The following is a 22503-nucleotide window of genomic DNA, read 5'->3' on the forward strand; positions in this document are numbered from 1 at the left end:
ACTGCCTCTACGGGGGTGGGGGGGAGCACTCTGCCTCTACGGGGGTGGGGGGCAGCACACTGCCTCTACGGGGGTGGGGGGGAGCACTCTGCCTCTACGGGGGTGGGGGGCAGCACACTGCCTCTACGGGGGTGGGGGGGAGCACTCTGCCTCTACGGGGGTGGGGGCAGCACACTGCCTCTACGGGGGTGGGGGGGAGCACTCTGCCTCTACGGGGGTGGGGGGGAGCACTCTGCCTCTACGGGGGTGGGGGGGAGCACTCTGCCTCTACGGGGGTGGGGGGGTAGGACAACTCTGCCTCTCGGGGGGGAGGTCAACTCTGCCTCTCGGGGGGGAGGTCAACTCTGCCTCTCGAGGGGGAGGTCAACTCTGCCTCTCGGGGGGGAGGTCAACTCTGCCTCTCGGGGGGGAGGTCAACTCTGCCTCTCGGGGGGGAGGTCAACTCTGCCTCTCGAGGGGGAGGTCAACTCTGCCTCTCGGGGGGGAGGTCAACTCTGCCTCTCGGGGGGGAGGTCAACTCTGCCTCTCGGGGGGGAGGTCAACTCTGCCTCTCGGGGGGAGGTCAACTCTGCCTCTCGGGGGGGAGGTAAACTCTGCCTCTCGGGGGGGAGGTCAACTCTGCCTCTCGGGGGGGAGGTCAACTCTGCCTCTCGGGGGGGAGGTCAACTCTGCCTCTCGGGGGGGAGGTCAACTCTGCCTCTCGGGGGGGAGGTCAACTCTGCCTCTCGGGGGGAGGTCAACTCTGCCTCTCGGGGGGAGGTCAACTCTGCCTCTCGGGGGGAGGGGTCAACTCTGCCTCTCGGGGGGGGGGAGAACTCTGCCTCTCGGGGGGGGGGGAGAGAACTCTGCCTCTCGGGGGGGGGGAGAACTCTGCCTCTCGGGGGTGGGGAGAACTCTGCCTCTCGGGGGGGGGGAGAACTCTGCCTTTCGGGGGGGGGGGGAGAACTCTGCCTCTCGGGGGGGGGGAGAACTCTGCCTCTCGGGGGGGGGGAGAACTCTGCCTCTCGGGGGGGGGGAGAACTCTGCCTCTCGGGGGGGGGGAGAACTCTGCCTCTCGGGGGGGGGAGAACTCTGCCTCTCGGGGGGGAGAAGCTCTGCCTCTCGGGGGGGAGAAGTCTGCCTCTCGGGGGGGAGAAGTCTGCCTCTCGGGGGGGAGAACTCTGCTTCTTGGAGGGGGGGAGAACTCTGCTTCTTGGAGGGGGGGAGAACTCTGCTTCTTGGGGGGGGGGGGACTCTGCTTCTTGGGGGGGAGAACTCTGCCTCACGGGGAGGGATATATGTAAGTTTCTGTGTATGTTTCTGTGTCTGATTTCTGTGTGTGTGTGTTTCTGTGTAAGTGTGTTTTTGTGTGTGTGTGTGTGTTTCTGTGTATGTGTGTGTGTTTCTATGTATGTGTGTGTATTTCTGTGTGTGTGTGTGTGGTGTTTCTGTGTATGTGTGTGTGTGTGTTTATGTGTATGTGTTTCTGTGTATGTGTGTGTGTTTCTATATCTGTGTGTGTGTGTGTGTGTGTGTGTGTGTGTGTGTGTGTGTGTGTGTGTGTGTGTGTGTGTGTGTGTGTGTGTGTCTGTGTGTTTCCGTGTCTGTGTCTGTGTGTCTGTTTCTGTGTCAGTGTGTGTTTCTGTGTCAGTGTGTGGTTTCTGTGTCTGTGTGTGTGTGTGTTTCTGTGTCTGTGCCTAGTTGTGCCTAGTTTCTGTGTGTGTGTGTGTGTGTGTGTGTGTGTGTGTGTGTGTGTGTGTGTGTGTGTGTGTGTGTGTGTGTGTGTGTGTGTGTGTGTGTGTGTGTGTGTGTGTGTGTGTGTGTGTGTGTGTGTTTCCGTGTTTGTGTGTGTGTTTCCGTGTTTGTGTGTGTGTTTCCGTGTCTGTGTGTGTGTTTCCGTGTCTGTGTGTGTGTGTTTCTGTGTCTGTGCCTAGTTGCTTGGCAGGAGTGGCTCCGTGCGATTGGCGACAAATGCAGAAAGGGAGACACTAAAAAAGCTCAACCTGCGAGCCAAATCAAGAAATAAAGGCCTGCCTTCCTTTGAAAAAGAAACTCACTTGGCTGAATCAAAACAAATAATTTAATTAAATCATAATCTGAGTCCCAAATGGCACATAATTCCCTATATAGTGCACTACTTTGATCTCGGCCCATAGGGCTCTGGTCAAAAGTAGTGCACTATGTAGGGAATAGGGACGTAGGTCATGATACTTGTATAGGACATACTAGGTAAATGCTTTTCTATAGATCCTTTTTCAAACCACCTTCATTGTGTTAGAATGTACAAGGCCTATAAATTACTTGGAGGGCAGAGAAACCTGACTGTGGACCAATTAAAACAGATTTTTTTTTAAATTTAACTAGGCAAATCAGTTAAGAACAAATTCTTATTTACAATGACGGCCTAGAAACAGTGGGTTAACTGCCTTGTTCAGGGGCAGAACGACAGATTTTTACCTTGTCAGCTCAGGGATTCAATCTAGCAACCTTTTGGTTACTGGCCCAACGCTCTAACCACTAGGCTACCTGCCGCCCCGGTAGGAAAGTATTGATCATAATCTGTATCTCTCCTAAAATGGTCAAACAGGGTGGTCCCAGGCTGTAGCCCTCCTAACACATGGTACAAAAGGGTGGTCCCAGGCTGTAGCCCTCCTAACACATGGTACAACAGGGTGGTCCCAGGCTGTAGCCCTCCTAACACATGGTACAACAGGGTGGTCCCAGGCTGTAGCCCTCCTAACACATGGTAAAACAGGGTGATCCCAGGCTGTAGCCCTCCTAACACATGGTAAAACAGGGTGATCCCAGGCTGTAGCCCTCCTAACACATGGTAAAACAGGGTGGTCCCAGGCTGTAGCCCTCCTAAAATGGTCAAACAGGGTGGTCCCAGGCTGTAGCCCTACTAACACATGGTAAAACAGGGTGGTCCCAGGCTGTAGCCCTCCTAAAATGGTCAAACAGGGTGGTCCCAGGCTGTAGCCCTCCTAACACATGGTACAACAGGGTGGTCCCAGGCTGTAGCCCTCCTAAAATGGTAAAACAGGGTGGTCCCAGGCTGTAGCCCTACTAACACATGGTAAAACAGGGTGATCCCAGGCTGTAGCCCTCCTAACACATGGTAAAACAGGGTGGTCCCAGGCTGTAGCCCTCCTAAAATGGTCAAACAGGGTGGTCCCAGGCTGTAGCCCTACTAACACATGGTACAACAGGGTGGTCCCAGGCTGTAGCCCTCCTAACACATGTTAAAACAGGGTGATCCCAGGCTGTAGCCCTCCTAACACATGGTAAAACAGGGTGGTCCCAGGCTGTAGCCCTCCTAACACATGGTAAAACAGGGTGGTCCCAGGCTGTAGCCCTCCTAAAATGGTCAAACAGGGTGATCCCAGGCTGTAGCCCTACTAACACATGGTAAAACATGGTGGTCCCAGGCTGTAGCCCTCCTAACACATGTTAAAACAGGGTGATCCCAGGCTGTAGCCCTCCTAACACATGGTAAAACAGGGTGGTCCCAAGCTGTAGCCCTCCTAACACATGGTAAAACAGGGTGGTCCCAGGCTGTAGCCCTCCTAAAATGGTCAAACAGGGTGATCCCAGGCTGTAGCCCTACTAACACATGGTAAAACAGGGTGGTCCCAGGCTGTAGCCCTACTAACACATGGTACAACAGGGTGGTCCCAGACACATGGTAAAACAGGGTGGTCCCAGACACATGGTAAAACAGGGTGGTCCCAGGCTGTAGCCCTCCTAACACATGGTAAAACAGGGTGGTCCCAGACACATGGTAAAACAGGGTGGTCCCAGGCTGTAGCCCTCCTAACACATGGTAAAACAGGGTGATCCCAGGCTGTAGCCCTCCTAACACATGGTACAACAGGGTGGTCCCAGGCTGTAGCCTTCCTAACACATGGTAAAACAGGGTGGTCCCAGGCTGTAGCCTTCCTAACACATGGTAAAACAGGGTGGCCCCAGGCTGTAGCCCTCCTAACACATGGTAAAACAGGGTGGTCCCAGGCTGTAGCCTTCCTAACACATGGTAAAACAGGGTGGTCCCAGGCTGTAGCCCTCCTAACACATGGTAAAACAGGGTGGTCCCAGGCTGTAGCCTTCCTAACACATGGTAAAACAGGGTGGTCCCAGGCTGTAGCCTTCCTAACACATGGTAAAACAGGGTGGTCCCAGGCTGTAGCCTTCCTAACACATGGTAAAACAGGGTGGTCCCAGGCTGTAGCCCTCCTAACACATGGTAAAACAGGGTGGTCCCAGGCTGTAGCCCTCCTAACACATGGTAAAACAGGGTGGTCCCAGGCTGTAGCCCTCCTAACACATGGTACAACAGGGTGGTCCCAGGCTGTAGCCCTCCTAACACATGGTAAAACAGGGTGGTCCCAGGCTGTAGCCTTCCTAACACATGGTAAAACAGGGTGGTCCCAGGCTGTAGCCCTCCTAACACATGGTAAAACAGGGTGATACCAGGCTGTAGCCCTCCTAACACATGGTAAAACAGGGTGGTCCCAGGCTGTAGCCCTCCTAACACATGGTAAAACAGGGTGGTCCCAGGCTGTAGCCTTCCTAACACATGGTAAAACAGGGTGGTCCCAGGCTGTAGCCCTCCTAACACATGGTAAAACAGAGTGATCCCAGACACATGGTAAAACAGAGTGATCCCAGGCTGTAGCCCTCCTAACACATGGTAAAACAGGGTGGTCCCAGGCTGTAGCCCTCCTAACACATGGTAAAACAGGGTGGTCCCAGGCTGTAGCCCTCCTAACACATGTTAAAACAGGGTGATCCCAGGCTGTAGCCCTCCTAACACATGGTAAAACAGGGTGATCCCAGGCTGTAGCCCTCCTAACACATGGTAAAACAGGGTGGCCCCAGGCTGTAGCCCTCCTACAAGCTCATCTCATGCTATTCTTCACATTTTGCCCATGGGACACAGATACACATTTGCTGTTTAAAAGCTCATCTCATGCTATTCTTCACATTTTGCCATCAGGATGAGAGAATGGTGTAGTTTTAAAGTAAATAGTTAGGGGAATATCTCACTTTTAAAAGTTCATATTCTGTTAACTCATACCCCCAAATAATGCTATTGACTAATCCTATACTTGTCTGTAGCCAAAGCATAAATGGAGGAAAAAACTATTCAAAAACCCCATCTCAAACAGAACATTTAAAAAAAATGCTTGCTATTTCCTCATAGACAATGATGTTATCCTCCTGAACAGGATGAGCTGGCCAATCAGCGGTCTACTGCCATTAATATTTTTATTGACTGGTATACGCCCACACCATTCAAACACAGAAAAGCTGCTTTTTAACATGAATTAAAGGTCATATTTCATAGATATCTGAAATCACTGGACAGTTACTTTAAAGGTTGATTTTGTGCAAAAACGCACAAATAACGGCTTGAAACTGTATAACTCAGGGGTGGGCAATTCCAGTTCGAGGGCTTGATTGGTGTCACAGTTTTGCCCCAGCCCCAGCTAACACACCTGACTCCAATAATCACCTAATCATGATCTTCAGTTTAGAATGACATTTGATTAATCAGCTGTGTTTGTTAGGGATGGAGAAGAAGTGTGACACCAATCAGGCCCTCGAGGACTGCAGTTGCCCACCCCTGGCATAACTGATCAATGCACCATCATACCAGGCTATTTATTGCTTAAAATCTCTCTAGGATAGATGGGACGGTAGCGTCCCACTTGGCCAAAATCCAGAAAAAATGTAGCGCGCCAAATTCAAATATATTACTATAAAAATCAATCTTTCATGAAATCACACATGAAAGACACCAAATTAAAGCTACACATGTTGTGAATCCAGCCAACATGTCTGATTTCAAAAAGGATTTACGGGGAAAGCACACCAAACAATTATGTTAGCTCAGTACATAGCCACAGAAAAACACAGCCATTTTCCCAGCAAAAGATAGTAGTATCAAAAAACAGAAAGAGATAAAATGAATCACTAACCTTTGATAATCTTCATCAGATGACACTCATATGACATCATGTTACACAATACATTTATGTTTTGTTCGATAATGTGCATATTTATATCCACAAATCTCGGTTTACATTGGCGCCATGTTCAGAAATGCCTCCAAAATATCCGGAGTAATTACAGAGAGCCACGTCAAATAACAGAAATACTCATCATAAACTTTGATGAAAGATACATGTTTTACATTTAATTAAAGATACACTTGTTCCTAATGCAACCACTGTGTCAGATTTAAAAAAAACTTTACGTAAAAAGCACACCATGCAATAATCTGAGACGGCGCTCAGATAGTAACAACATTTCTCCGCCATGTTGGAGTCAACAGAAATACGAAATTACATCATAAATATTCCCTTACCTTTGATTATCTTCATCAGAATGCAGTGCCAGGAATCCTAGTTCCACAATAAATCGTTGTTTTGTTCGATAATGTCCATTACTTATGTCCAATTAGCTAATTTTGCTAGCATGTGTAGTGCACGTGTCCAAACGCTCGCGCAGATGCAGGCAAACGTCGGACGAAAACTTAAAAAAGTTATATTCCAGGTCGAATAAACTGGTCAAAGTAAGTAGAGAATCAATCTTCAGGATGTTGTTATCATTTATATCCAATAAGGTTCCAACCGGAGAATTCTTTTCAGTCTCTATAAGTAATGGAACGCAAGACGATATAATGAGGAAAGCGCGCGACCAAGAACTGGCAATCTGCCAGACCACTGACTCATTCCCCTCCCATCCGGTCCCACAACACAGCATAAGCTTCATTCCACGTTCTACTGACTGTTGACATCTAGTGGAAGGTGTATGAAGTGCAAACAGATCCATATATTACAGGGAATTGAATAGGCGATGACTTTAACAACGACCACTCTCAGATTTTTCAATTCCTGTTTGGATTTTTTCTCAGGTTTTTGCCTGCCATATTAGTTCTGTTATACTCACAGACATCATTCAAACAGCTTTAGAAACTTCTGAGTGTTTTCTATCCAATAGTAATAATAATATGCATATATTTGCATGTGGGACAGAGTAGGAGGCAGTTCACTATGGGCACGAAATTCATCCAAAAGTGAAAATGCTGCCCCCTATACCAAAGAAGTTAAAAACCCCAAATGGATGAATAAGATATTTGGATACAGAAGTGCCATTTCTTACCGATCTCTACAGCTTCCATTCAATCCTGTGAAATGACGTCAACACATATTGGAGGAGTTACTGGCTAGCTTCAAATGGCTATGTTCCCCCATCCCCGTGGCAATTTAGTCTATGGAGGGAATACACATTCCTACATCTCTACCTCAATTAGCTGGACCTAAACACTAGCTAGGTTTCAATCTAAATTGGCTACAGATTGTCATGCGAATACTCTAAAAACTGCAAAAACAATATATTCCTACCAGAGATGTTTCCATCAAATTGACTTGTTGCAGATAAAAGGCTGTGTGTGATAACGTAGTGCACATACAAATACCTTTGCGGTTAAATTCCAACATACCAAATAAAAAGCACAAGTTTAATGGGTTTCCATCGCATGTCAAACTCTACTGATGGTTTTGTCACAAAAAATGATGTGTTATATAGCGAATGTGCCCACTCTGGTATTGGCACGTGTGCTCCAGCCAACATCTCGGGTATAGCCTACCTGATGAGATTATTGTGGACAAAAAAAAGCAAGATTAAACGGCAGCTAAGCATCGATCATCATGTCTCCAAAATAAGACCCTCAATATTTATTCTAAAGGAGCATCAAGATCACCGTGCACTTCTACCACCCTGTGAAGTTCATCACTTTCATCTGTAGCCTAATAAACTGCATGCTTTCCTGAGTCGTAGTGGCAGGACCTCACAATTTCATTCACTTGACTTCAAGTTTACTTCAATATGATGTTTATTATATCAATATTTGCACATAAAAGCGTCCGACATTTCTCGCATTATTAATTTTACAGACACAAAAAGATCCCACCATGTCTAGCTTATTTTGTTTTGACGACATTTGGAAAGTAGACAGAAAAATGTTCTGTTTCCATTAGTCCTGTCGTCATGACAATTTCTATCCGACATCTACTTCACTCGTATAAAAAGTTTGGATGGAAACCTGGTTAGTGTGTGGAATATTTTATCCTTTAGCAGCATAGCGAAGTGTGTGTCTGTGTATGTGTGTGTGCGTGTGTGTCTGTGTAATATTTTAGTCTTTAGCAGCATAATGAAGTCTGTGTGTGTCCTTGAAATCTCCAGGTGTTGGGTCCTGCAAGATTGAGCTCATATTTCCCTCTTGAATTGGTTTGAGAGAGAGAACACTTCAAGGCTCTTACGGTGCCTGATAGCCGCACGTGTGTGTGTGTGTGTGTGTGTGTGTGTGTGTGTGTGTGCACGCGCGTGCGTCTGTGCAAGTCTATAACTCATTGTGAGACCTGGAGAGAACGTGTGCCATGATAAACTCCCTGCACTGTCTAACCCGGGGCCGAGGGTATACACAGCATAAACACACACGGATGAGGATGTACACACACAGCTTAAACACACAAGCCCTCTCCCCCTCATCCTCCTTATAAACTTCAGTCTGTGTCTCTGTCTATATGTTGTGTACATTGTGAGCTGAAGGAAGAATTCTATTGAAAGTTACTGTGCAGTAACCATGACATTAATGTCTGTTTGTATGAAGCCATTCATGTACAGTGCCTTCAGAAAGTATTCACACCCCTTGACTTTTTTGTGTTACAAAGTGGGATTGAAATGGATTTAATTATAATTTTTTGTCAATGATCTACACAAAATAATCTGTAACGTCAAAGTGGAAAAAATATTCTAACATTTGTAAAAAATAAAAAAATATATAGAAATACGAAAAATAAAACACTAATATATATTGATTATATAAGTATTCAACCAACTGAGCCAATACATGTTAGAATCACCTTTGGCAGCAATTACAGCTGTGAGTCTTTCTGGGTAAGTCTCTAAGAGCTTTACACACCTGGACAGTGCAATATTTGCACTTTATTCTTTTAAAAATACTTCAAGCTCTTTCAAAGTGGTTGTTGATCATTGCTAGGCAGCCATTTTCAAGTCTTGACATAGATTTTCATGTATATTTAAGTAAAAACTGTAACTAGGCCCCTCATGAACATTCAACGTCATCTTGGTAAGCAACTCCAGTGCATATTTGGCCTTGTGATTTAGGTTATCGTCCTCCTGAAAGGTAAATATGTCTCCAGTGTCTGTTGGAAAGCAGACTGAATCAGGTTTTCCTCTAGGATTTTGCATGTGCTTAGCTCTATTCTGTTTATTTTTTATCATAAACTCTAGTCCTTGCAAATGAAAAGCATACCAATAACATGATGCAGCCACCACCATGCTTGAAAATATGTAGAGTGGTACTCAGTAGCGTGTTGTATTGGGTTTGCAACAAACATAGGCAGATTTCTTTGCAACATTTTATTGCAGTTTTACATTCATGCCTTATTGTAAACCGGATGCATGTTATGGAATATTTTTATTCTGTACAAGCTTCCTTCTTTCCACTCTGTCATTTAGGTTAGTATTGTGGAGTAACTACAATGTTGTTGATACGCCACCTTGCTCGAAGGCATAGTCAATGTCTGCTTTAGGTGGCCTAATTTAGTTTTTTTCTTTGATTGAATATTAAAAAATGCAATCTACCTGCAGTGAAGACACTCAACATTACATTCAGCAATCTATCAGACTCCCATCAAGAGTGACCCACAGGAGCAACCAGGGTCAAGCGCCCCGCCCAAGGACACGTTGACAGATCTCACACCAAGTCAAATCGGAGAGACCCGAACCAGCGACGTATCGGCCAAAGCTCCCAACCGCCAGGCAACCAACCATCCAAGATCCCCCCCAACAGTTCCCAGAGAGCTGCCCCTCCACCATCCGAGACTGATGTAATGACGTAAGTTTTGTTATTTTTGACTTTCATCTTTGACCGTCATTCTATCCCCGCCCAGCAACTCCACTCCCACTTGTCTCAAGTTCCACACCCCAACACTTCGTTTCCCTCAGCCCATCCCACCTATCTCTGCTGGGCACACTCTTCGGATTTCTACGCACCATACAGTTGAAGTCGGAAGTTTACATACACTTAGGTTGGAGTCATTAAAACTCGTTTTTCAACTACTTCACAAATTTCTTGTTAACAAACTATAGTTTTGGCAAGTCAGTTAGGACATCTACTTCGTGCATGACAAGTAATTTTTCCAACAATTGTTTACAGACACATTATTTCACTTATAATTCATTGTATAACAATTCCAGTGGGTCAGAAGTTTACATACACTAAGTTGACTGTACCTTTAAACAGCTTGGAAAATTCCAGAAAATTATGTCATGGCTTTAGAAGCTTCTGATAGGCTAACTGACATCATTTGAGTAAATTGGAGGTGTACCTGTGGATGTATTTCAAGGCCTACCTTCAAACTCAGTGCCTCTTTGCATGACATCATGGGAAAATCAAAAGAAATCAGCCAAGACCTCAGAAAAACAATTGTAGACCTCCACAAGTCTGGTTCATCCTTGGGAGCAATTTAAAAACGCCTGAAGGTACCACGTTCATCTGTACAAACAACAGTACGCAAGTATAAACACCATGGGACCAGACAGCCGTCATACCGCTCAGGAAGGAGATGCGTTCTGTCTCCTGGAGATGAACATACTTGTGTGAAAAGTGCAAATTAATCCCAGAACAACAGCAAAGGACCTTGTGAAGATGCTGGAGGAAACAGGTACAAAAATATCTATATCCACAGTAAAACAAGTCCTATATCCACTGCTCCAAAACCGCCATAAAAAAGCCAGACTACGGTTTGCAACTGCACATGGGGACAAAGATCGTACTTTTTGGAGAAATGTCCTCTGGTCTGATGAAACAAAAATTGAACTGTTTGGCCATAATGACCATCGTTATGTTTGGAGGAAAAAGGGGGAGGCTTGCAAGTTAAAGAACACCATCCCAACCGTGAAGCACGGGGGTTGCAGCATCATGTTGTGGGGGTGCTTTGCTGCAGGAGGGACTGGTGCACTACACAAAATAGATGGCATCATGAGGGAGGAAAACTATGTGGATATATTGAAGCAACATCTCAAGACATCAGTCAGGAAGTTAAAGCTTGATCGCAAATGGGTCTTCCAAATGGACAATGACCCCAAGCATACTTCCAAAGTAGTGGGAAAATGGCTTAAGGACAACAAAGTCAAGGTATTGGAGTGGCCATCACAAAGCCCTGACCTCAATCCTATAGAAAATGTGTGGGCAGAACTGAAAAAGCGTGTCCGAGCAAGGAGGCCTACAAACCTGACTCAGTTACACCAGCTCTGTCAGGAGGAATGGGCCAAAATTCACAGAACTTATTGTAGAAAGCTTGTGGAAGGCTACCCAAAACGTTTAACCCAAGTTAAACAATTTAAAGGCAATGCTACCAAATACTAATTGAGTGTATGTAAACTTCTGACCCACTGGGAATGTGATGAAAGAAATAAAAAGCTGAAATAAATAATTCTCTCTACTATTATTCTGACATTTAACATTCTAAAAATAAAGTGGTGATCCTAACTGACCTAAAACAGGGAATTCTTACTAGGATTAAATGTCAGGAATTGTGAAAAACTGAGTTTAAATGTATTTGGCGAAGGTGTATGTAAACCCCCGACATCAACTGTATATCTCTCAACTATGCTGTGATGTTTAACATATAGTTTGGATCTATCTAATGAATAGAATCCACAGATTGCGACTTGAAGATAAATACTTTTACTAAGAGTATTAGTTAGTATATTAGTAATTGACTGACCAGGTCTCTCCAGATCTCCCAACAATGCTATTTCTAAGAGTAATTTTAGATCAATGTTATGCATTATCAGCCATTCCTGAACCTGAGACCAGAAGCAGGCTACCTGTGGGCAATACCAAAACAAATGGTCTATAATTCTTTATCCTCACAACAAAATATGCAGAGCTGTGATGATTGTATGCCCCAAATATTCAACATTTTATTGGTGGAAAGAATTCTGTAAAATAATTTTGGCTGAAAAGCACGAAGTCTTGGATCTTGTGTCGTTTTATGTATCAACTCATACACCCTGTGCCATGGAATCGGTACATCAAAAATCTCTTCCCAGGTGCCCTTCTTTGAGAGGCATTGGAAAACCTCCCTGGTCTTTATGGTTGAATCTGATTTTGAAATTCACTCCTCGACTGAGGGACCTTACAGATAATTGTATCTATGTGTGGGCTACAATTGAACTCATTTTAAATTCAAGCTTTAACACAACAAACTGTAGAAAAAGTCAAAGGGTGTAAATACTTTCTGAAGACACTGTGTATAGTTTTCCAAAAAGGACATGTTTCTACACCATTAGATCTAATCCTGAAGTATAAAGCTGTGTTTCTCAACCTTGGGTACTAGTTCCCGCCAGAGTAAGTGGCTTATAAAGGGGGTACTCATGAGAAAATAGACCTATTGATCAGTTGTTCATGAGGGGGTACTTCAGGTAGAGCAAAATGTAATTAGGGGTACAGTAACCAAAAAAGATTGAGAACCATTGAGGACATTACCGTACCTTCATACCAGGGGATGAGGGCTGGGGACCTGCCCTGTAGAGTTGGTTTGTGTGTGTGTGTGTGTGTGTGTGTGTGTGTGTGTGTGTGTGTGTGTGTGTGTGTGTGTGTGTGTGTGTGTGTGTGTACGACTGTACCTTCGTAGCAGGGGATGAGGGCTTGGGTCCGGCCCTGTAGCGTAGGAGGGATGATGGAACAGTAACCATGGGGAAGGATGAGCTCAGAGTCATAGAAGACATTCTTCCAACGGTGGGCACAGGCCTGCATGAGACACAAGAGAGGCACAGTCAGAACACAAAGACAGACACACAAACACTAACAGACAGAGATGTGACGTCTCACTCAGGTGTGACTGGATCTGCTGGCCTACTCTGAGATAACAGAGAGCACAAAGGTGGACAGACGGCAGGACAGACAGACAAGATGACAGACGCACGCGCACGCACACACACACACACACACACACACACACACACACACACACACACACACACACACACACACACACACACACACACACACACACACACACACACACACACACACACACACACACACACACACACACGTACACACGTACACCCACTCCATCATACCCCCACACACTTTAACCAATGATGTCCATCCAAAAACACCTGCAGAGACATAATTAAATATTGTTCCTTCTGTCATAGTGGAGCTGCTAAATGAACTGTTCTGAGAGAAGAGAAGGGATGAAGGCACAGCCAACTGTGACCATAACGGCCCTGGTCTCATTGGTCTGTGGTGTGGCTATCCGAACATCTTAAGAACAACCCCTGCTTCCAAAACAGACATTTTCTATGTGGTGGGAGAAGAGCCTAACTCCTAGTTAGACCTAACTCCTAGTTAGACCTAACTCACAACATCTAAATACTTACATTTGACTTACTAACTAGGTCTCTTTTCACAGTATTGAACTAAACTGCAACTATGATGGATGTGTAACCAGGCCAGTTCAGTGTAGCTTGGTTCAAGACAGCTAAAGAACATCCCCTGCTTCATAATAACATCCTGAGTTCCTAACAGTTCTCATAACATGTTCATCATAACATCCTGGGTTCCTTCCTAGTATTCGTGTGCATCCACAGGCAGGGGTATTTCTTTACACATGTCCATTTCAACACAGTTCCAGCAACTACAGTGGGTGCACAACTAGGCCAGCTCAGTACAGCTTGGGTTGGCTCAGTTCAGTAGTGTGAAATGCTCCTGAACTGAGTTCTAACAGTTCTCTAGTAATAACTGAGTTATAACAGTCCTCTAGTGTAATAACAGTCCTCTAGTGTAATAACTGAGTTATAACAGTCCTCTAGTGTAATAACAGTCCTCTAGTGTAATAACTGAGTTCTAACAGTCCTCTAGTGTAATAACTGAGTTCTAACAGTCCTCTAGTGTAATAACTGAGTTCTAACAGTCCTCTAGTGTAATAACTGAGTTATAACAGTCCTCTAGTGTAATAACTGAGTTATAACAGTCCTCTAGTGTAATAACTGAGTTATAACAGTCCTCTAGTGTAATAACTGAGTTCTAACAGTCCTCTAGTGTAATAACTGTCCTCTAGTGTAATAACTGAGTTCTAACAGTCCTCTAGTGTAATAACTGAGTTCTAACAGTCCTCTAGTGTAATAACTGAGTTCTAACAGTCCTCTAGTGTAATAACTGAGTTCTAACAGTCCTCTAGTGTAATAACTGAGTTATAACAGTCCTCTAGTGTAATAACTGAGTTCTAACAGTCCTCTAGTGTAATAACTGAGTTATAACAGTCCTCTAGTGTAATAACTGAGTTATAACAGTCCTCTAGTGTAATAACTGAGTTCTAACAGTTCTCTAGTAATAACTGAGTTATAACAGTCCTCTAGTGTAATAACAGTCCTCTAGTGTAATAACTGAGTTCTAACAGTCCTCTAGTGTAATAACTGAGTTCTAACAGTCCTCTAGTGTAATAACTGAGTTCTAACAGTCCTCTAGTGTAATAACTGAGTTCTAACAGTCCTCTAGTGTAATAACTGAGTTCTAACAGTCCTCTAGTGTAATAACTGAGTTCTAACAGTCCTCTAGTGTAATAACTGAGTTATAACAGTCCTCTAGTGTAATAACTGAGTTCTAACAGTCCTCTAGTGTAATAACTGAGTTATAACAGTCCTCTAGTGTAATAACTGAGTTATAACAGTCCTCTAGTGTAATAACTGAGTTCTAACAGTTCTCTAGTAATAACTGAGTTATAACAGTCCTCTAGTGTAATAACAGTCCTCTAGTGTAATAACTGAGTTCTAACAGTCCTCTAGTGTAATAACTGAGTTCTAACAGTCCTCTAGTGTAATAACTGAGTTCTAACAGTCCTCTAGTGTAATAACTGAGTTATAACAGTCCTCTAGTGTAATAACTGAGTTCTAACAGTCCTCTAGTGTAATAACTGAGTTCTAACAGTCCTCTAGTGTAATAACTGAGTTCTAACAGTTTTCTAGTGTAATGCTCCTCTGGGCTATGAACACAATGAGGTCATGACTCTCCAGAGTGCAGCAGCCCATTGTGGAACCAACTCACAGAGGTAAATAGACAAGCACTGTAAATCACAATCAAGAGAATCCCCAAAAGAAGAGAACTCAACTGACATTCAAAATGGTACATTTTTATGGTGCATTTTTTTTCAACAACTCAATTTTTGGGATACAAAGGTGAACAGCACACAGTAAAATCACTCCGGTCCCAGACAGTTGTTTTCTTCATTAATATTGTTGGGCTCCCAAGTGGCACGGCGGTCTAAGGCACTGCATCTCACTACAGACACCCTGGTTCGAATCCAGGCTGTATCACAACCGGCCGTGATTGGGAGTCCCATAGGGCGGCGCACAATTGGCCCAGCGTCGTCTCTGTTTGGCCGGTTTAGACCGTCATTGTAAATATGAATGTGTGACTTGCCTAGTTAAATAAAGGTTAAATAAATAAATAGTGCATTGACAGTATTACTCAAAGAATCATTTAGCCTCCTGTGTTTTGGATAAACATTCCAAAACTAAGTGTGGGTGTGTGTGTTGTAAGGAAATAGGAAACTACGGCAGTGGTCTCCAAGCTTCTTTGCACAAATAATGCCACAGAAATATGGTCAGACTTCAGACTGTGTGCCAAATGGCACCCTATTCCCAGACAGTTGACGCTTTTCCCCACCCACCTCATATTTCTTTCTTACTCATATACTGTTGAAAAAGTCCAGTCCAGTCTGTTACACAGCCATTTGAAGCAGGTTGTGGACACAGAGAGGGACTTCAGATGACTGTCTGGCAGAAGGATGGCTGTGTTGAGAAAGACTGATGTGTTTTAGAACTGAGCAGTCGGACCTACAGTACAGCGCTAGCAGAGCAGCCTGGCCTACAGAGCTAGCAGAGCAGCCTGGCCTACAGAGCTAGCAGAGCAGCCTGGCCTACAGAGCTAGCAGAGCAGCCTGGCCTACAGCGCTAGCAGAGCAGCCTGGCCTACAGCGCTAGCAGAGCAGCCTGGCCTACAGAGCTAGCAGAGCAGCCTGGCCTACAGCGCTAGCAGAGCAGCCTGGCCTACAGCGCTAGCAGAGCAGCCTGGCCTAGAGCGCTAGCAGAGCAGCCTGACCTACAGCCCTAGCAGAGCAGCCTGGCCTACAGAGCTAGCAGGGCAGCCTGGCCTACAGAGCTAGCAGAGCAGCCTGGCCTACAGAGCTAGCAGAGCAGCCTGGCCTACAGAGCTAGCAGAGCAGCCTGGACTACAGAGCTAGCAGAGCAGCCTGGACTACAGCGCTAGCAGAGCAGCCTGGCCTACAGCGCTAGCAGAGCAGCCTGGCCTAGAGTGCTAGCAGAGCAGCCTGGCCTAGAGCGCTAGCAGAGCAGCCTGGCCTACAGCGCTAGCAGAGCAGCCTGGCCTACAGCGCTAGCAGAGCAGCCTGGCCTACAGCGCTAGCAGAGCAGCCTGGCCTACAGCGCTAGCAGAGCAGCCTGACCTACAGCGCTAGCAGAGCAGCCTGGCCTATAGAGCTAGCAGAGCAGCCTGGCCTACAGCGCTAGCAGGGCAGCCTGGCCTTCAGAGCTAGCAGAGCAGCCTGGCCTACAGCGCTAGCAGGGCAGCCTGGCCTACAGAGCTAGCAGAGCAGCCTGGCCTACAGAGCTAGCAGATCAGCCTGGCCTACAGCGCTAGCAGAGCAGCCTGGCCTACAGAGCTAGTAGAGCAGCCTGGCCTACAGAGCTAGTAGAGCAGCCTGGCCTACAGCTCTAGCAGTACTATTGATGTTCCAACAAGCTACTAAACCATAATCAGTACTAGAACACAAGCAGTATGCCTTCTCACTCCAAAGTAGCAGTATATTATACAAGTAATAAACTTTAGTTAGCCCATAATGTTTAGGTTTAATTTTTTTACCAGGATCAGAGACCAAATTATGGAGCTGTTCCATACATGCTGCTGTCCTGTCTGAAAGCTGATTGGTTTAGGTATTCAGTTAAAGAAAGCTTGTTGGTTAAACTTTAGGCCTCTTTCAGCAACACACAGATGAAATAACTGTAGTTCAGGGGCTGTGTGTATTAAGCATCTCAGAGTAGGAGTGCTGATCTAAGATCAGATTCCCCCTGCCAATGTAATCTTATTCATTGTGATCTAAAATACAAAACAGATCCTAGATCAGCACTTGTTTGTTTGATACATACAGTACAGAGCCACATCTGCCAAGCAGCCGGTCCTTGCAGAGAAACTTGAGTCACTGAGTCCATTCAGATGAGATAAAAGGTCAGCAGGGATCTACAGGGGCCCCATGTATGGACACATGGCTCCGGAACATCACTATCTTTCTGTTATCACCAAACCTGATGGACAGTTTAAAACAACTACTAGGACAAACTGCCACTTGATTTGCTATAACATCTAAATGTTTTGTATCACTTCATTTGATGTGTCCTTTTACAGATGGTCTACTACTATCAACAACATATAAACTGCAACTCTGTTGATAAGCAACTTCATAGTGGGTCAAGGTAAGAGTTAGGGTCAAGGTAAGAGGTAGGGTCAAGGTAAGAGTTAGGGTCAAGGTAAGAGGTAGGGTCAAGGTAAGAGTTAGGGTCAGGTTAATAGTTGAACATCTATAAACCACCTGTAAGGGAAAACAGCATGTTAAATACTTAAGGTTCTTTCAAGGTGATTGATGCATAATAACTATTGGAAGTCGTATGAACATTATGCCAATATGTCGATCCACATCGACGGGTCAGTAGTGGAGAAGGTGGAAAGTTTTAAGTTCCTCGGTGTACACATCACGGACAAACTGAACTGGTCCACCCACACAGACAGCGTTGTGAAGAAGGCGCAGCAGCGCCTCTTCAACCTCAGGAGGCTGAAGAAATTCGGCTTGTCACCAAAAGCACTCACAAACTTCTACAGATGCACAATCGAGAGCATCCTGTCGGGCTGTATCACCGCCTGGTACGGCAACTGCTCCGCCCACAACCGTAAGGCTCTCCAGAGGGTAGTGAGGTCTGCAGAACGCATCACCAGGGGCAAACTACCTGCCCTCCAGGACACCTACACCACCCGATGTCACAGGAAGGCCATAAAGATCATCAAGGACAACAACCACCCAAGCCACTGCCTGTTCACCCCGCTATCATCCAGAAGGCGAGGTCAGTACAGGTGCATCAAAGCAGGGACCGAGAGACTGAAAAACAGCTTCTATCTCAAGGCCATCAGACTGTTAAACAGCCACCACTAACATTTAGCGGCCGCTGCCAACATACTGACTCAACTCCAGCCACTTTAAAAATGGGAATTGATGGAAATTATGTAAAAATGTACCACTAGCCACTTTAAGCAATGCCACTTAATACAATGTTTACATACCCTACATTACCCATCTCATATGTATATATACTGTACTCTATATCATCTACTGCATCTTGCCATCTTTATGCAATACATGTACCACTAGCCACTTTAAACTATGCCACTTTATGTTTACATACCCTACAGTACTCATCTCATATGTATATACCGTACTCTATACCATCTACTGCATCTGCCATGCCGTTCTGTACCACCACTCATCCATATATCTTTATGTACATATTCTTTATCCCTTACACTTGTGTGTGTGTGTGTAAGGTAGTAGTGTGGAATTGTTAGGTTAGATTACTGTTGGTTATTACTGCATTGTCGGAACTAGAAGCACAAGCATTTCGCTACACTCGCATTAACATCTGCTAACCATGTGTATGTGACTAATAAAATTTGATTTGATTTGATTTGAATATACTCCCTAAGATAATGGAGTATTAAAATGGAGAATGACCATGGCAAAAACAGGCTTCAGGGCCATGCAATGTCCCCCAGGGCCAGAGAGGCTTCATGGCCATGGAATGTCCCCCAGGCCAGAGACAGGCTTCAGGGACATGGAATGTCCCCCAGGGCCAGAAGCAGGCTTCAGGGCCAAGGAATGTCCCCCAGGGCCAGAAGCAGGCTTCAAGGAACTGTAATATCCCCCAGGGCCAGAGACAGGCTTCAGGGCCATGGAATGTCCCCCAGAGGCAGGCTTCAGTGCCATGGAATGTCCCCCAGAGGCAGGCATCAGGGCCATGGAATGTCCCCCAGGGCCAGAGGCAGGCTTCAGGGCCATGGAATGTCCCCCAGAGGCAGGCATCAGAGCCATGGAATGTCCCCCAGGGCCAGAGGCAGGCTTTAGGGCCAAAGAGAGAGGCTTGGTTCCTTCATCACCCAATGCAGGCTGCAGGAGTTAACACTTCATAAAAGTAAGGTTAGAAGACAACCACCGTGGATGGGCCAGGGACTGAAGCCTAAACATACCCAGCCAGCTGCCCTCAGATTAAAAAAAAACGGTTTTATTATTGCACCTTTATTTAACCAGGTATGCCAGTTGAGAACAAGTTCTCATTTACAACAGCGACCTGGCCAAGATAAAGCAAAGCAGTGCGACACAAATAACAACACAGAGTTACACATGGAATAAACAAACGTACAGTCAATAACACAATAGAAAAAGTCTATATACAGTGTGTGCAAATGAGGTAAGATTAGGGAGGTAAGGCAATAAATAGGCCGTAGTGACGAAGTAATTACAATTTAGCAATTAAACACTAGAGTCATAGATGTGCAGAAGATGAATGTGCAAGTAAAGATACTGGGGTGCAAAGGAGAAAAAAAAAAAAATTATATGGGGATGAGGTAGCTGGATGGGCTATTGGTGCAGTGATATGTGAGCGGCTCTGACAGCTGGTGATTAAAGCTAGTGAGGGAGATATGACCCTCCAGCTTCAGTGATTTTTGCAATTCGTTCCAGACATTGGCAGCAGAGAACTGGAAGGAGGCCAAAGGAGGATTTGGCTTTGGGGTGACCATTGAGATATACCTGCTGGAGCGCGTGCTAAGGGTGGGTGCTGCTATGGTGACCAGTGAGCTGAGATAAGGCGGGGCTTCACCTAGTAAAGACTTATAGATGACCTAGAGCCAATGGGTTTGGTGACGAAAATGAAACGAGGACCAGCCAACGAGAGCATACAGGTCGCAGTGGTGGGTAGTATATGGGGCTTTGATGACAAAACGGATGGCACTGTGATGCACTGCATCCAATTTGCTGAGTAGAGTGTTGGAGGCTATTTTGTAAATGACATCGCCGATGTCAAGGATCGGTAGGAGAGTCAGATTTACAAGGGTATGATTGGCAGCATGAGTGAAGGATGCTTTGTTGCAAAATAGGAAGCCGATTCTAGATTTAATTTTGGATTGGAGATGCTTAATGTGAGTCTGGAAGGAGAGTTTACAGTCTAATCAGACACCTAGATATTTGTAGTTGTCCACATATTCTAAGTCAGAACCGTCCAGAGTAGTGATGCTGGACGGGCGGGCAGGTGCGGGCAGCGATCGGTTGAAGAGCATGCATTTAGTTTTACTAGCATTTAAGAGCAGTTGGAGGCCACGGAAGGAGAGTTGTATGGCATTGAAGCTCGTCTGGAGGGTTGTTAACACAGTGTCCAAAGAAGGGCCAGAAGTATACAGAATGGTGTTGCCTGCGTAGAGGTGGATCAGAGAATCACCAGCAGCAAGAGCGACATCACTGATGTATACAGAGAAAAGAGTCGGCCCGAGAATTGAACCCTGTGGCACCCCCATAGAGACTGCCAGAGGTTCAGATAACAGTCCCTACGATTTGACACACTGAACTCTGTCTGACAAGTAGTTGGTGAACCAGGCGAGGCAGTCATTTGAGAAACCAAGACTGTTGAGTCTGCCGATAAGAATGGGGTGATTGACAGAGTCGAAAGCCTTGGCCAGGTCGATGAATACGGCTGCACAGTATTGTCTTTTATCGATGGCGGTTATGATATCGTTTAGGACCTTGAGCGTGGCCGAGGTGCACCCATGACCAGCTCGGAAACCAGATTGCACAGTGGAGAAGGTACGGTGGGTTTCGAAATGGTTGGTGATCTGTTTGTTAACTTGGCTTTCGAAGATCTTAGAAAGGCAGGGTAGGATAGATATAGGTCTGTAGCAGTTTGGGTCTAGAGTGTCTCCCCCTTTGAAGAGGGGGATGACCGCGGCAGCTTTCCGATCTTTGGGGATCTCAGACGATACGAAAGAGAGGTTGAATAGGCTTGCAATAGGGGTTGCAACAATTGCAGCAGATCATTTTAGAAAGAGAGGGTCCAGATTGTCTAGCCCAGCTGATTTGTAGGAGTCCAGATTTTGCAACTCTTTCAGAACATCAGCTATCTGGATTTGGAAGGAGAAATGGGGGAGGCTTGGGTAATTTGCTGTGGGGGTGCAGGGCAGTTGACCGGGGTAGGGGTAGCCAGGTGGAAAGCATGGCCGCCCGTAGAAAATAACAGAAGCGAGACTATATACAGGGGGTACCGGTACAGAGTCAATGTGGAGGCTATATACAGGGGGTACCGGTACAGAGTCAATGTGGAGGCTATATACAGGGGATACCGGTACAGAGTCAATGTGGAGGCTATATACAGGGGGTACCGGTACAGAGTCAATGTGGAGGCTATATACAGGGGGTACCGGTACAGAGTCAATGTGGAGGCTATATACAGGGGGCACCAGTACTGAATCAATGTGGAGGCTATATACAGAGGGTACCGGTACTGAGTCAATGTGGAGAGTATATACAGGGGGTACCGGTACAGGGTCAATGTGGGGACTATATACAGGGGGTACCGGTACTGAGTCAATGTGGGGACTATATACAGGGGGTACCGGTACTGAGTCAATGTGGGGACTATATACAGGGGGTACCGGTACTGAGTCAATGTGGAGACTATATACAGGGGGTACCGGTACAGAGTCAATGTGGGAACTATATACAGGGGGTACCGGTACTGAGTCAATGTGGAGACTATAAACAGGGGGTACCGGTACAGAGTCAATGTGGAGAGTATATACAGGGGGTACCGGTACTGAGTCAATGTGGAGACTATATACAGGGGGTACCGGTACAGGGTCAATGTGGGGACTATATACAGGGGGTACCGGTACTGAGTCAATGTGGAGACTATATACAGGGGGTACCGGTACAGAGTCAATGTGGGAACTATATACAGGGGGTACCGGTACTGAGTCAATGTGGAGACTATAAACAGGGGGTACCGGTACAGAGTCAATGTGGAGAGTATATACAGGGGGTACCGGTACTGAGTCAATGTGGAGACTATATACAGGGGGTACCGGTACAGGGTCAATGTGGAGACTATATACAGGGGGTACCGGTACAGAGTCAATGTGGAGACTATACACAGAGGGTACCGGTACTGAGGCAATGTGGAGACTATATACAGGGGGTACCGGTACAGAGTCAATGTGGAGACTATATACAGGGGGTACCGGTACTGAGTCAATGTGGGAACTATATACAGGGGGTACCGGTGCTAAGTCAATGTGGAGACTATAAACAG

At 45.8% G+C, this 22503-nt stretch overlaps 1 protein-coding gene across 1 annotated transcript in view; it reads right to left on the reverse strand.

The window, feature by feature from the left end:
• The window catches only part of LOC139569864 (integrin alpha-9-like), a 78672-nt gene that overhangs the window by 27494 nt on the left and 28675 nt on the right, over positions 1–22503 (reverse strand). The window contains exon 4 of the mRNA XM_071391189.1: positions 12706–12829. Coding sequence (XP_071247290.1) covers positions 12706–12829 — 124 coding nt within the window. The remainder of the gene's footprint in view (positions 1–12705; positions 12830–22503) is intronic.

Source organism: Salvelinus alpinus, chromosome 3 (genome assembly GCF_045679555.1).
Source record: "Salvelinus alpinus chromosome 3, SLU_Salpinus.1, whole genome shotgun sequence".
In the NCBI taxonomy this organism is placed as follows: domain Eukaryota; kingdom Metazoa; phylum Chordata; class Actinopteri; order Salmoniformes; family Salmonidae; genus Salvelinus; species Salvelinus alpinus.